This window comes from Castanea sativa, chromosome 10 (assembly GCF_040712315.1).
Source record: "Castanea sativa cultivar Marrone di Chiusa Pesio chromosome 10, ASM4071231v1".
Classification (NCBI taxonomy): Eukaryota; Viridiplantae; Streptophyta; class Magnoliopsida; order Fagales; family Fagaceae; genus Castanea; species Castanea sativa.
Window position 1 is genome coordinate 2,610,614 of NC_134022.1, and position 16,895 is coordinate 2,627,508.

At 32.2% G+C, this 16,895-nt stretch overlaps 1 protein-coding gene and 1 long non-coding RNA gene across 2 annotated transcripts; one reads left to right on the forward strand and one right to left on the reverse strand.

The window, feature by feature from the left end:
• Positions 1–4,188: 4,188 nt before the first annotated feature.
• LOC142612556 (uncharacterized) lies at positions 4,189–5,237 on the forward strand. The gene is made up of 4 exons (XR_012840145.1): positions 4,189–4,303; positions 4,411–4,523; positions 4,748–4,925; positions 5,001–5,237. It is a non-coding gene; the product is annotated as an uncharacterized LOC142612556 (long non-coding RNA).
• Positions 5,238–5,391: 154 nt separating this feature from the next.
• Positions 5,392–14,641, reverse strand: LOC142613488 (uncharacterized). The gene is made up of 14 exons (XM_075785851.1): positions 14,631–14,641; positions 14,489–14,588; positions 14,300–14,392; positions 13,947–14,159; positions 12,813–12,962; positions 12,671–12,724; positions 12,435–12,569; positions 11,946–12,287; positions 11,429–11,541; positions 7,279–7,378; positions 6,287–6,439; positions 6,145–6,198; positions 5,911–6,045; positions 5,392–5,766 (listed from the first exon to the last, which is right to left on the reverse strand). The coding sequence occupies exons 1-14, from the start codon at positions 14,639–14,641 to the stop codon at positions 5,392–5,394; spliced, it is 2,028 nt and encodes a 675-aa protein (XP_075641966.1).
• Between the last annotated feature and the right edge of the window lie 2,254 nt (positions 14,642–16,895).

The window sequence follows — 16,895 nt, forward strand, 5'->3', positions numbered from 1 at the left end:
AAAATAGTAACCCAATTTATAATGGATGCAAATTATTAATTTTTACCAAAAACATAAAAAAGCCTCTAAGCACGCACATGAGCGCGTGCTCAGAAGCTAATCTCTAACTATGCTTTTGTTCATCACATAACTATTATTCACTCATACTTCTCTATTTTTTGAGGTTGCAGTTCATAGCTTTTTTTTATTTGTGGGGTTCTGATTTTGAAGTCCAATTTTGCATTTTAATTAGTTTTGATTGTGTTTGTGATTTTTGGATCCTTGAGTTCAATGCTGACACTATGAAACTAGGGGTGGCAATTCGTGTTCGCAGGTCAGGTTCGTGTCTTGTTGAGACATGAGTATTTAGCTATATAGGTTAACCTGAACCCGACTTGTTTAGGAAACGTGTTAAGAATCCTCAACTTGAACACGACCTGTTTATTAAACAGGTTGACCTAACCCGACACGTTTAACTCGTTTAATTAACAAGCCATGTAAAGGTCAATACAAATGACTCATTTAATAATATATTTGATTAATAGATCATACTTAACCTATATAATTTTTATCATTTCCCATATATCTAAAATTAAAATACAATTATAACTATAAATATAGTAATAAACATATAAAACAAACCATTAATGAAACAATAATATCAAAATAAATAATAACTTTATAAGCTAAACGGGTCAAACACGTTAGACGGGTTCGCATGTTGGACACGAACATGACCCGTTTATTAAACGGGTTAGCCGTGTCAACCTGAATATGACCCAAACCCGTTTAGTCTTAACCCATGACCAGTTTATAAATGGGTTAATTGTGTCGGGTTTGTGGGTCGTGTCAGATTTTTCCACCCCTATATGAAACGAAGCAATTTCAAGCCTTGTCCAACAATCACCACCAATGTCTTCTTTCACAGGTACCTTCTTTTCTCATTCTTTGACTCATTGGAACACCAACAATTTTGTGTTTATTTATTTATTGTTTGTTGGATTTTCATGACCAAACAAACTTAATACCAAATCAAGTAAGTTGGGGTACTTTAAGTGAGTAGGATATATTCTTGATGAGTTAATGTAGAGCATTAGATCAATTAAATTTTAGTAGTGAATAATTTTAAACTCATCCAAGTATCTATATTGTAAATATTTACAAAATTAAATTCAAAAATAAAAAACAAAAAAAGAATCTGAATACTAATTTTAAAGTTTGGGTACTATAGCAGATTTGCATAAGCATGTACTCTTCATGTCTCTATTAAGGTAACTTTCTCTTCTTCTTTTTTATTTTTTATTTTTATAAAGAATATCAAAAGAAGTTCTTAATTGAATATTCCTTGGTATTGGATTTGGATTGTAAATTTTTGTATCATTGCTATTTTTATAGGTTGGTAGAAGCTACACAGAGGGTTGGATTTCATGGAGCATAGGTATATGCCATTTCATATTCTGATTCACATAAAAATTTTGCATTCTAATTTTTGGCTTATCTCTTCCATGTTCAACGAGAACCCAAGTAGTCAAGTACTCAATTGCTACAATTTGGATGTAACAGCCATATATATATATATATATATATATATATATATATATATATATATATATATATATATATTGTAATTTGGCAAAGAAGAATTATTTGGTGACCTCTATTTAGATGTCTCATGCATGTTGGGTTCTCTGTATGACAGCAAATTATGTTTGCTTTTATGAGTTGTCATTCAGTATTTGCTTCCTTGTATCTAGTTTATATTTGGTTTTCTTACTTGGTTACAAAACTTTAAGGTGTACAAACGCATTAGCTTCTCGCAGAGTATATGAGTTCTAAGTCTTCGTTTTTGTTCTTGATCACTTTTAAAATAAGCCATGTATATTGCTAGGGTTGTAAAGAGAGAAATCCCAATCATTCAAGTCATCATGGGCCGAAATCTAGATTTGAGAATTTTAAATTCGTAAGTATCGATAGATCGAGCTTGTGTTCAGCTGCTTCATCAAATCCCAATAGATACTAGTGTCGAGGTTTACTGAATTAGCTTTTCTTTACTTATTTCTTGGATCAATCTTCATGTCTTTAATGATACCACTTGATGTCTTTGAGCAACATACTTCTTGATACATTAAACCTAACTTAGATCTATCCAATTACAAGTAAAGTACGTTTTATCAAAAGTTAGGCGAAAACATAAAGAAAAAAAAATGATCCTAACAATCTTCCTCTTTGGCAAGCCGTGACAAAATCACAAGCAAAAATTATGAGAGAAGTATAAAACAACAATCATAGAACATTTAAGTAACATTTAAAATATATAAAATGCTTCATTTTAATCTTCGCCTTAAGTCCAAAATTCATAGAACTACCCTTACCAACAACAAGAGCTTCCTGAACCCCCAACTTTCATTCACTTAACTTAAATTTGTGATTAAACTGCTACTTAACAACGTTAATCAATGAAGCTAATATATAACTTCAATCTAGTTTAATTATTTTATTGAACCCGATGTGGAATCGCCATTATTATTACACATTCATTATTGGTCGTGTTATTTGTCTAATTATCCCTTCTTTGTAATAAATAGTCTGTTTGAATATAACTTATTTTGCTGAAATTGAAAACTGAAAGCACTGTAGCAAAATAATTTTTAAATGTGTAAATAGTGACGTAAGACCCATTTTTAATGAAAAAGTGGCTGAAAAGTGGAGTTTGTGGGACTCATGAACAGTGCACGGGTGCACTGTTCACTGCTGAAAAGTCAACAATATGTGGTTGAACAAAAAAAAAACTGAAAATGCACTGAACCCAGAAACGTGGACGTGCCGTGTATTCAAACGAAGACAAAACATTCACTTCCCTTAAAAAAAAATGCTTTTAGAAAATCTTGAATTTCTATTTTACCCTCCCTTAATTTGTCACCCACACCCCATCTCATAGGAAATTTGAAACTTTTTTTCTTTTGAGCTTTTTAAAAACCCATTTTTTTTAGCCATTCATGGTAGATTAATGTAAATAATTTGAATTTTATTTAAAATAAATGGGAAGCGAGTATAAATAATTTTATTTAAAAAAAAAAACACTCTAGGGAGCTCATTGCAATTTCCTATAATATTTTTTGTTGTTGTCTTAACTAGCAAATAAATAGATATAGCTATGTACAAACCTCAAAAACAAAAGCAAAAATGCAAAACCCTCCTCAAAACCTCACACTCTCACTCTCTCTCTCAAAAACCCACTTCCATTTTATCCCCTATTTTCTTCGCTTCCCCCAAATCCAATGCCCCAATTCTCTCAAAACCCATTTCTCTGTTCACTGCTCCGCTCGAGCAGGAGCAGGAGGGGGACGAGGGCGAGGAGGCAAGAAGAAGCAGCTGAAAAAGCAAGGAGGCAGCGGTTCAGGAGGCCGCATAGAGGTTTATTTTGAAGGAAGCTAGAAGCTTGAGTGGTTTATTTACCTTTTGAGCTATGTGGTTAGTGTCAGTTAACACAGGTTTGATCAGTGTTTTTGTTTCCATAATTTTGGAAATTTTTACTAGTTAATTGGTATGTTTTTCTTGAGCTCTGTACTCTCTATGTATCTAGTAAAGTTTATTTCTAGAGTATTTTTCTATGACCCTAAAACCATACAACAAGTTGTCACCCTTAAGAATGGACTATGTTGGACATTCTTGTTTTAGATGATTTTGGTGCCTGCGTTTTACCAAGTAATAGAGGATTTGGCCTGAGCCAGACAGTAATCTTTGTTGATCAGTTGTACGATTGTTATCTAGTCTCTGTGTGAGAAACCCAAAGCCTCTTAATGCTTATAATGTATATAGGCATCATTTTGCTGACATGATTTGATCCTTTTACACAGCTGTCTCCAATACAAGTACAACACCAGAACCCCTCTCCGTTTCTCTCTCTATGGCAGTCGTGGATTTTGTTATATGATTTAAGATACTTGATGATCCCTCTCTTTGCAGCTTTCAATTCAAAACAAAGGCATTATCTGTCAAAGATTTTATCAGCATTGATGCAAGTTTATCAGAATTAGACCAATGTTTTTTGAGGATGAAATGCAAAATAGAGGATTTGCACATGCCAAAACCATATACTATTTAAGGTTGTAAAGATTAAATTTTTTGAGCTGCTTTAACATCCTGGATGATTCCATTGTTAATGAATGTTCTATGGTTCTTATTGAGTTAATGCCATGATACAAAGGAAATTTTTTTTTTATCTGTTTCTTAGTTCATACTCCATGTGAAGCTAGTGATCCTGGAACAAGTGGCATCTCATCACCCTATAAGGAAGGTGAGGTCAGGGACTCAATCTGTGCAGGTGTGAGTTGCGTTATCTATTTTAGCTATCAAAATAAAGAAATTCGTGGTGTATCCAGTGGCATTGTGTCAAAAAAAACTAAGTTCACAATAACCTAATCTGTGCAGAAACTTCAAGATGATCCACACATGTTAGGGACGAAGAACAAAGAGCATGAGGACAAACATAATGTTCCGATGATTCAGAAAAACAAAGTAGGTGGCTCCAAGTCTGAACCAAGGTATAACCCTTTTCTTTTTCCAATGGATTTCGCTGTCAATGTAAAACAAATCCATCTTAAACTTGTGAATGAAATCCAGTTAAAACGAGTACATGGCAAAATTTTTAGTGTTATATATAAAATTCTGATTATCAAGGTTATAGTTATAACTATCAATCTATCATGTTATAAGATGTCTAGCTTTTGGTTAAATCTTACATACTTTAAATTATTAAATCAAGCAGATCTCACTTGAGCGTAATTGTCGGTCATCAAAGAAGATACTCAAGCAACCATCCCTTCTCAATCTTATCATTGTTATATATGGTTTCCTAGAAAGGGAATTTAGTCAAGAAGTTCATGGAAATTATGAACTCAAAAAGAGTGCAGAAAAGTGCTTGGTTTCAGGTCAATGTAATTCAGGTGAGATAGAAATTACTTTTGAGTCTTTGTTTCCATATTTTTATTTACTTATAAGTATTAACTCAATTACTTTAGGCCAGTATCATGCTTCAAGCATTCCAAAGATTGACCACGACAGCCATTCCCAACTTTAAACAGAGAAGCAAACAACTGAACAGATTCTATGGCATCAACAATCTGTTTATGGTATTTTGTGTCAAATGAGAAGTCAGCATGTTACCCGGGCTTCCCATCTGCCATCAACTAAGGATGTCCTAATATTTTTGGTACACTAGGCAAAGTTAACAATGAGAATCTTCGTTTGTACTTCATTTCTTTGCATCTTTCCCCGTTTCTGGTATTCTTCATTAATGATGGTCTCATCATCATTTGCATTTGTTCACTTATGGTTCACTGTTGGATGGAAAATAGCCAACAATATTCATGCTAGAAGTATTGTTAGTTGAAAGTTGACTTGAAAGTCATTTTATTCCCCAATATAACCACCCACACCCCCAAACAGTACTAGGTGCTGATCTGCACCTACTCTTCCTTCATCAATAACTTGATATTGTACAATATCTGAAAAACTTTCAGTATCAACAGCATTCACAACATAATCAGTCTCATTAATTGTTTTAATTTGCCTGCAATATGCATCATATTTGGTGTTTTCTTCTAACCTTTCACTATACCCAGAGCCCATGGGAGGGCTAGGCACACCAGGAGGACTAAAAACCTCTCCTCCCCATTCAATGTAATTAGCACCGTCTCCTAAAGCCGTGAATACATTTTTTGGCCAAAATCCGATTACAATTTCATCTTGACCAAATTTTAGAAACCAGTTTCCATTGCTAGAATCCTATCATTCAAGAGAAAAAAACACAAACTCAGAAGTAAGAACAAATTATGTGCTTTTTTTGGTATCATACTTGATGCACAAAGAGGTTAGTACGAAAGAAACACACACACACATCTATATAAACACATGTATCTATTTATTTACCCAAAAAAGCATTAACTGCAAGTCAAATTGCTGTTCTGGTGTTGAAATTGACTCTAAAGGAATGCCGAGAGGAATATCCGTCCTCACAGGAATTAGTGAATTGCATAATGTATCGAAGCATGAGGATTTAACTGTCTGTAGATAGAAACATCAAATATTAAAAGTTAGGTAAATAGCGCAGTTTATTACATAATTAATAGAACAACGTATGAATAGAAAAAAAAAATTAATTACTTTTGTAAATGTGTATAATCTGGTACGAGTATCGTTGTACAAGGTTGGATTTACCTAAGACAAAAAGAAATGAGTATTAGATTTAACAAGCTCATATACGTACATAAATACATATTGTAAACTTTTTTTCTCTATCACTTACTGTCCATCCAACTTCTATGCTATCTGGATAATTTTGAACCTTTATGCGAGCAGAACTGTATTGAGTTCCTTTGACTTTTGGGTTATATATGCTGATGCTTGCAGAACCTCCATGGTACACGTTGTTCTTATTTTTTGTCCCCACTATAGCATACTGAGAAAAATATATAACATTTTAAATCAATCATTTGAAAATTATTTATAAAAGAAAATGTGTAATTATTCTTAGTATTACTCCTCCAACTCTAGTTGCACATTGAGTATGTGTGTGCTTATGCACTCCAAGCCAAATTACTAATCATCAATCACACCATAATTAACAGCAAACTCATGTATATATTTTTTGTGATTTATATGCTAAATTTGTAGGAAACTATAAATATATTTGCATGTCATTGAAGTCAACTACAACTACAACACAAAATATGTGTAAATGTATGAAATAAATAAAAATAAATTAGAGTGTAGCAATGATAACTCACATGAGTACCAGGTTTATCAACGGTAAGTGGTTTATATTTTGAGTTATGTATCTTTGTAGCTAACTTTGCCCTTTTGAGGTCAGCCATGGTATTTCTCCTAATGGGAACCATACCAACTGGACAACCTTTACCATTTAGCCAAAAATTAGATGGATTAAATAGTGGTGAAGACTATTGGTCTCTAATTCCTTCAGGGTTGGAGGCAGATCTCACCTGTACATTAATTAATTCAATATTGAAGTAAGTGTTACTTTTCTTCATTTAAAAAAAAAAACTAAAAAATTAGAAAAACGTGACATAGAAATAGAAGTTTACTGGAAAATCATAAATATGGCTCTTGAGTGAATAATAATTGAAGAACGGTTGTTCATAGAGATTTATGCAATCGTATGTATCGCCATACTTTGTCTACAAATCACAAAATCATTTTGTCATTATAATATATAGCTGCAACATTATTTCTTCAACATAAATATATATACACACACATAAATAGAAATTTTTATCTCACCTGAATAGTTTTCTTGGCTAACTTATTTAAAAACTTAAGTTGCCTTTTCAGGTCCATGTGATCTTCTCGATATATTCTCTTGCAACCAACCTCATTACTGCTAAAAGAGAGAAACAATGTGAACAAAACCAGTAAGACAATCATTTTAGCCATTGGTATGTGATCTATACCACAACCCATGTGTGTTGTCATTTATATACCCACACATTAAATACAGTTGTTCTGTCATTTGTATCTCCTTCATATTCCTATAAAAAAGAAACTTATTAATTATAAATAAATTGTTAAATTCTCATTATAATGAAATTTATTTGTAGTTAAGTTGTGGTAAATAAAAAGGCATAAACTTTAATTTTTATGGAGATTTGGATTCTTGCATTTAACTTTAATCTTTATTCTCTTCTCAAAAAAAAAAAAAAATCTCACCATGACATAAATAGGTATATTACTTATGTGAATAAATGGGTTATAATTATCATTAGTATTGATATATATTTGGAGTCTTTGTAGCGCCTTATAGGAAGTGGTGCCACTTTCTATAATATTTGGAGTGATTATGTAGGCTTTCTATAAAACTGGCCAACTAAAAATCTCATGTGAACACCTTGATTATCTAGGCTTTCTATAAAGGGTCAAGCTAACTAGTACCCTTAGGGAATGGTTAACAATCAATTTTAGGAAAATTTTGACACCATTTTTATGAGAAATGAAAAAAACTATCAAAATATTAATTGTTTTTTTTTCTTTTTCCATAAAAACTTTTTTTAAATGAATTTTTAACCGTTGTCTTAAGGACATCTATTAGCATTTCTCTTCTATAAAACCAGCCAATTAAAAATCTCATGTGAACGCCTTGATTGTTATGTATGAGTAATTAAATCTCTCTCTCTCTCTCTCTCTCTCTCTCTCTCTGATATTTAAGTTTGACAATAAATCAATAGAACTGAAATCTTCAAATGAAGTGCACAACTTTTAGGTAATTTTCTTGCCTCGAAAATGTTAATGAAGAGTGAACTAATGTTACAGAGGGGAAAAAATGAATCAGTTTACATAAGGACAGAAATAAATTGAAACCCAAACTCGGATTAACAAAAATTAAACCCAAGAAAACCCAGAATCTGCACCAAACAAAAAAACCCATAAAAAATTAAATGCGAAAATGCACTTTTGGTCCCTACATTTTTGGTCAACTCTCATTTTGGTCCCAAAATTGATTTCATTACTAATGTAGTCCCTAAAAAAAGAAAATCATTTTTAAAATGGTTCCTGCCGTCAATCCACTAACAGAAACCTATTACATGACAAACGGAGTGCCCTACTTGTTAACGTGGCGCTAATGTGGCCATTAAAATATTATTAAAAATAAATATTTAACATTTTTAAATATCACATCAGCATTTTAATAAATAAAAAAATAAAAAATAAAAATAAAAAGCCTAGAAAATAAAAAGCTTGGTCAGAAAATAAATAAAAAATTCAAAATAAACATTAATCTAATTTTTTTTTTTTTTTTTACTTTTCATTTTTTTTCCGTAAGAACATACATCCTCAAGCCCTGAAAAGTTCAAAACTAGAAAAATTCACATTTGGGTGGACTTTGAAATCCTTTGATCTTAATTAATTATTTCTTAATCTAAATGAAGAACACACAAGTAAGAAGAGAAAACAAAATCAAAAGCACCCACATCACAATAACCAAAAACCCGAGCTCTAACATTCCAATTTTCAAAATTGTACCTCATTTTCTCAATTACCAAACAAAAACACATACAAAGAAAAAAAAAAGTGTCATTTAAGCTATATAACCACATCAACCTCACAAAAACTTAACCTTTTTCCATTACCCACATCACAAATAACCAAGAACCTAAGCTCCAAATCCCCATCACCAAAAATTTTCCCCCATTTTCTTAGCCACCAAACAACCCCACCAATTTTTTTTTTAAAAGCTCAAAAGGCGAGATTCCAAAGCACGTCGAGGAGCACCATGGGTTTCGAGTAGGCCCAGTCGCTCTGACGCTCCTCGAGTGGCTTCGTCGCGGTCTCCCAAACCATCATTGACGGCTCGCGCATCATGCGGAGACTGCTGGCTTGGCGGAGGAACCGCGCGGCCTGGCGGAGGCTCTGACCCTGCACAAATCGGCGTTGATGATTGGGTTTTCTCTAGGGTTTGTTGAGGATTTGTGGTTTGAAATTTAGGGATTTTGGTTTGATGATTGGGTTTTGTTTTGTTGTTGATGTTGGATGATTTAGATGCTTTGTTGTTGGTTTGGTTGGGTTTTGATTTATTGGTTTTGGAGATATAATTCTATGTATTTAGTTGAATTTGTGTTATGAGAAATGTTGGAAAAGAAAATCTTTGAGTACTATGTTCTTCATTCTTGTGATCTGGGGTTGTGTTCTTGTAATCTGGATTTAAGTTCTTGTTTATACATGTTCTTCGATATGATTTGAATTTATGTGTTTTTATTTTTATTTTTTCTGTTTTTTAATTTTGCTAAAATTGATAAATTAATTTTTTTTAAATAAGATGCTGATGTGGTATTTTTTAATATTATTTTAATAGCCACATCAGCATTTTTTGTGCCACTTGTGCCTTCATCTGCCACGTAGGAGGTTTTCGTTAGTGGGTTGACGACAAGGACCATTTTAAAACCGATTTTCTTTTTTTAGAGACTACATTAGTAATGAAATCAATTTTGGGATCAAAATGAGAATTGACCCAAAATATAGGGACTAAAAGTGCATTTTCGCCAAAATTAAACTTGAATATTAAATTGAGATCAAGACCTCGTGCACACTTAAGCACACTCACAAAATATTAGTATTTATTTATTTTTTGATTTTATTCCCAAAAACATTCCATTAAGTAAATCTCAATCATATGGATTTCTCACTTAGAAAATCCTTCAAATCCCACAACTCGTTCCAACTTCATGTGAAGGAATTTAGAGTTGGGCTGTGAGTTGTTTGGTTACAAGGTTTTGCTATACATGTAGGAATTGTTGATTGTGTTAGATTGTCGTGATACAGCTATTTAAAAAAGAGAGATGCTATGTCCACAATATTTTCATAACAAATCATAGATGATTAGTTGTTATTGGTTCAAATTTGAACCTAACACTAAGATTACTTTTTTGCTCCAACAATAACAACCAGTAACAACTTGCCACTTATGGTTTGTTGTAAAAATGTTGTGGACGTAACATCTCTTTTTACAACATTTTTACATTAGTGTTGATGTAAACACATATACTATTTAAGGTTGTTAAGATTATATTTTAGAGCTGCTTTAACATGCTGGATGATTCCATTGTTAATGAATGTTTTATGGTTCTAATTTAGCTAATGCCATGAGACAAAGGAAATTTTTATTATCTGTTTCTTAGTTCAAACTCAACGTGAAGCTAGTAATCCTAGAACAAATCAATGTGAAGGTGAGGTCAGGGCCTCAATCTGTGCAGGTGTGAGTTGTGTTGTGTATTTTTATTAGCTATCAAAATAAAAAAATTCATGGTGTCTCCAATGGCACCATGTCAAACAAAAGTAAGTTCACAATAACCTAATCTGTGCAGAAACTTCAACACAATCCACACATGTTAGGGATGAAGAACAAAGAGCATGAGGACAACATAATGTTCCGATGACTCAAAAAAATAAAGTAGATGACTCTGATTCTGAATTTGCAGGGTATAATCGTTTTCTTCTTTTCAATGGATTTCGCTGTCAATGTAAAACAAATCCATCTTAAACTAGTAAATGAAATCCAGTTAAAATGAGTACATGTCAAAAATTTTAGTGTTATATATAAAATTTTGATTATCAAGGATATAGTTATAACTATCAATCTATCATGTTATAAGATGTCTAGCTTTTGGTTAAATGTTATATACCTTAAATTATTAGATCAAGCAGATCTTACTTGAGTGTAATTGTCAGTCATCAAAGAAGATACTCAAGCAACCATCCCTTCTCATTCTTATCATTGTTATATATGGTTACCTTGAGTCAAGAAGTTTATGGAATTATGAACTCAAAAGGAGTGCAGAAAAGTGTTTGATTTCAGGACAATGTAATTCAGGTGAGATAGAAATTACTTTGAGTCTTTGTTTCCATATTTTTATTTACTTACAAGTATTATCTCAATTACTTTAGGCCTGTATCATGCTTCAAGCATTCTAGAGATTGACCACAACAGCCATTCCCAACTTTAAACAGAGAAGCAAACAACTGAACAGATTCTATGGCATCAACAATCTGTTTCTGGTATTTTGTGTCAAATGAGAAGTCAGCATGTTACTCAGTCTTCCCATCTGCCATCGACTAAGGATGTCCTGATATCTTTGCTACACTAGGCAAAGTTAACAATGAGAATCTTTGTTTGTTTGGCTTTGTACTACATTTCTTTGCATCTTTCTCAGTTTCTGGTATTCTGCATTAATAATGGTCTCATTAATCATTTGCATTTGATCACTTACGGCTCTTTTCTGTTGGATGGAAAATAGACAACAATATTCATGCTATAAGTATAGTGAGTTGAAAGTTGACTTCAAAGTCATTTTATTGATCAAAATATTAAATTATTTGATAAGAATACATGCACTGAACCAAAAGAAAAATTAGAAATCTTAAGTCCCAGTATAACCACCCAAACCCCCAAATAGTACCATGTGCTGAACATCAGCTCGACTAAATATTCCTTCATCAAGAACTTCATATTGTACAATATCTGAAAAAACTTCGGTATCAACAGCATTCACAACATAATCAGTCTCATTAATTGTTTTAATTTGCCTGCAATATGCATCATATCTGGTGTCTTCATTTAACTTCGCACTATACCCAGAGCCCATGGGAGGGCTAGGCACACCAGGAGGACTAAAAACCTCTCCTCCCCATTCAACGTAATTAGCACCGTCTCCTAAAGCAGTGAATACATTTTTTGGCCAAAATCCGATGACAGTTTCATCTTGACCAAATTTTAGAAACCAGTTTCCATTGCTAGAATCCTATCATTCAAGAGAAAAAACACAAACACAGGAAGTAAGAACAAATCATGTGCTTTTTTTGTATCATACTTGATGCACAAAGAGGTTAGTACCAAAGAAACACACGCAGACACACATCTATATAAAAACATATATCTATTTATTTACCCAAAAAAGCATGAATTTCATGTCAAATTGCTGTTTTGTCGTTGAAATTGGTTCTATAGCAATGCCAAGAGGAATATCCGTACTTGTAGGAATTATTGAATTACATAATGTATTGAAGCATGAGGAACTACCTGTCTGTAGATGGAAACATCAATATCAAAAGGTAGGTAAATAGTGCAGTTTATTACATAATTAATAGAACAAAATATGAATAGAAAAAAATATATGTTAATTACTTTTGTAAATGTGTATAATCGGGTACGAGTATCATTGTACAAGGTTGGATTTACCTAAGACAAAAATAAATGAGTATTAGAATTAACAAGCTCATTTACATACATAGATACATATTGTAAACTTGTTTCCTCTATCACTTACTGTCCATCCAACTTCTATGCTATCCGGACCATTTTGAACCTTTATGCGAGCAGAACTGTATTGAGTTCCTTCGACTTTTGGGTTATATATGCTGATGATTGCAGAACCTCCATGGTACACGTTCGTATATTTTGTCCGCACTACAGCATACTGAGAATAATATATAACATTTTAAAGCAATCATTTGAAAATTATTCTTAAAGGAAATTGTGTGATTACTCATTGTGTTTCTCCTCCAACTCTAGTTGCACATTGAGTATGTGCGTGCTTATGCACTCCAAGCCAAATTACTAATCATCAATCACACCATAATTAACAACAGAGTCTTTTTTTTTTTTTGTGTGTGATTTATATGCTGAATTTTTAGGATACTATAAATATATTTGCATGTCATTGAAGATCAAATCAATAAATTTAAAGCCAAAGAATATATATCATGAGATTTTTGAAATTCATTGAAGACAATATCAAGTCATTGATTGTTAAAAGAAAATCATGAGATTGGCTAATGAATCAATAGATTGATTTCTAAGGGGAGGTAACGGTGCTACTCACTCTTTTTGAGAAGAAAATAGATGATTTAAGGAAACTGAAAAAACTCTAATCACGCCGAACGGGCCGAACCGTGGCTTTCATGGTTAGTTTGGTACGGCTTTGTTAAAGTATCAGTCTGTATTGGTTTTGAATCTAGCAAAACCGTGAAAATCTCAGCTTGACCAAACCCGACCGATATCAGTGCTATCCATTGTAGTGTATTATTATAAGTGAATGACACATTATTGTATCACTTTCAGCTTTTGTCCCTTAGCTTGTATGTTGATAAGAACTGCATAAACTCTCATGTATTCTCTTTTGTCTCCTCTTTTATCCCTCAAATTAACAAATTTGTTCACAACAGAAAATAATCAATCACATATATATCATTAATATGGTATTGGATGGGGTTGGGGTACTGTGTATTATTAAAAAAATAATTCACACACAGCTATTGCTTGACATAATTAGATACTATTTATTTTTCTATCAAAAGAAAATAGTATACAAAAAAAGGAACCAACTACAACTACAACACAAAATATATGCAAATGTATGAAATAAATAAAAATAAATTAGAGTGTAGCAATGATAACTTACATGAGTACCAGGTCTATCAATAGTGAGTGGTCTATATTTTAAGTTATGTATCTCTGTAGCTAACTTTGCCCTTTTGAGATCATCCTCCGTATTTCTCTTAATGGGAACCATACCATCTGGACAACCTTTACCATTTAGCCAAAAATTAGATGAGTTAAATAGTGGTGAAGACTTTTGGTCTCTGCTTCCTTTAGGGTTGGAGGAAGATCTCACCTGTACATTAATTAATTCAATATTGAAGTTAGTGTTACTTTTCTTTATATATATATATATATATATATATATATATATATATATATATATAAAAGAATAAAAGAAAATTAGAAAAATGTGACATAGTAATTGAAGTTTACTGGAAAATCATGAGTATGGTTCTTGAGTGAATGATAATTGAAGAACGGTTGTTCATAGAGATTTATGCAATCATATGTATCGCCATACTTTGTCTACAAATCACAAAATCATTTTGTCACTATAATAGCTGCAACATTATTTCTTCAACATAAATATATATACACATACAATGGAAATATTGATCTCACCTGAATAGTTTTCTTGACCAACTTATTTAAAAGCTTATGTTTCCTTTTCAACTCCATGTGATCTTCTCGATAAATTCTCTTGCAACCAACATCATTACTGCTAAAAGAAAGAAACAATGTGAACAAAACCAATAAGACAAACCTTCTAGCCATTGGTATGTGATCTACAACCCTACACCGCAAATTTAACCATGAGTGTTGTCATTTATAAACACACATTAAATTTAGTTGTTCTGTCATTTGTATTTCCCTCCATATTCCTATAAAAACAAACGTATTATTATCATTCTATAAAAGAAACATCATTTTGGCATATTTTAATATTAATTATAAATAAATTGTTAGATTCTCATTATAATGAAATTTACTTGTAATAAATTTAGTGGCAATTAACTCCTATCTTTATTTAGAAACTCTCACCATGACATAAATAGTTATATTATTTATGTCAATAAATGAGTTATAATTCTCATTAGTATTGATATATCTTTGGTGTCTTTGTGGCCCCTTATAGGAAGTGGTGCCACTTCCTATAAAATTTGGAGTGATTATATAGAGCACTCATGAAACCGAAATAAGGGCTGTCAATGGGCCGGGTCGGGCTGGCCCGGACCATTTTTACTTGGCCCATGGGCACAATGAGCTGGGCATAATTGGCTATTAACTAGTTAATGGGCTGGGTTGGGTTGGGCCGAAAGAGAATACGTCAGCCCATGGGCAATGCCCATTTTGTCTTTAGTAAGCTCGGCTATCGAGTTGGGCCTAATAGGTTACCCATGGGCTTATGTTAGCATATTATTTTATTATTTTTATAAGGAAATGATCAATTTTTTATAAGGAAATAATCAATCTATTTTTTTAAAGGAAAGAATTAAAGAATTTAATACTTAATTACAAATTTTTTACAGTCAAATCTATTTAATTTTTTTTTTTGTTGATGGAAACATATTTAATCTTTTTTATTAAGGCTTTAAATAGTTTTTTATTTTTATCTTTAATAAAAAAAATATCAAATGGTTACTAGAAAAATATATATTTAGTAAACTAAGTTTAGCACAATTACTTTGAGTATCTTAGTGGTTCAGGGAGTTCTCTTAAAAAATTCTTCTATAATATCTCAAGATCAATCCTTCATACACTTCTTATATATTTTTGTTATGAATTATGAGTTATTCGGTTCGGCCAACGGGTTAGGCCAACAGGCTGGGCAATGGGTTGGGCTACTGGGCTAGCACACCGGGTATCCATGGGTATAAAAACTAGCCCACGGCCTAACCCACTGGGCTAGTGGGTTGGGCTAGTGGGCTACCCATGAGTTTCAATAACAACGGGCCGGACCACCCATTAGCCCAGTGGGCCGTCGGGTTTTTAAGTCGGGCTATGGGTCGTGGGCTATTTGATGACCCTTACGGTAACCGAAATTAGGCACAAGGCCAAAACCTGCCAACTTAAAAAGGTTATGTTAACACCTTGATTGCTATGTGTGAGAAATTTTTCTTTATTTCCCTAAGTATTCAAAGTTTAAATCTGAGACCATTATATACACGCACACATTCAATTTCGTTGTTCTATCATTTTTATACATGCACACATTAAATTTAGTTGTACTATCATTTGTATTTCGCTTCATATTCCTATAAAAATAAACATAATATTATTATCCTATGAAAGAAATATCATGTTGGCACATTTTGATATTAATTATAAATAAAATTTTAAATTCTCATTATAATGAAATTTATTAGCAGTGAATTTTGTGATAAATAAAAAAGTGTAAGTTTTAATTTTTATGGAGAGTTAGTGTCTTACATTTAACTCCAATCTTTATTTTGAAACTCTCACCATGACAAATATAGGTATATTATTTATGTGAATAAGTGGGTTTATATTCACATTAGTATTAATATATTTTTGGTGACTTTGTAGCCCCTCATAGGAAGTGTTCCTATAAAATTTGGAGCGATTATCTAGAACACTCATGAAACCGAGATTAGGCACAAGGCCGAAACCTACCAACTTAAAAAGCTCATGTTAACACCTTGATTATTATGTGTGAGCAATTATTCTTTATTTCCCCAAGTAGCCACAGTTCAAATATGAGACCCTTATATACATGCACACATTAAATTTAGTTGTTCTATCATTTATATTTTGCTTCATATTCCTATAAAAATAAACATATTATTATCCTTCTATAAAAGAAATATCACGTTGGCACATTTTAATATTAATTATAAATAAACTATTAAATTTTCATTATAATGAAATTTATCTGGTGTGAATTTTATGGTAACTAAAAGAGAAATGCTATATCCACAACACCTTCAAAAGATGTAATGAACTATCTTGAGTTATATGAATAAATGAGTTATAATGCTCATTAATCTTGAGTAGGCCCTAAAGTCAA

What these genes read in the sequence shown, in the direction of transcription:
- LOC142613488 (XM_075785851.1), bottom strand. An exon ending in AAGCATGATACAGGCCTAAA is followed by an intron (nt 7,379 to 11,428) that starts GTAATTGAGATA and finishes TCTCTCTTTTAG; the next exon opens with CAGTAATGAGGTTGGTTGCA. An exon ending in TAGCCAAGAAAACTATTCAG is followed by an intron (nt 6,440 to 7,278) that starts GTGAGATAAAAA and finishes TATTTTTCTCAG; the next exon opens with TATGCTATAGTGGGGACAAA.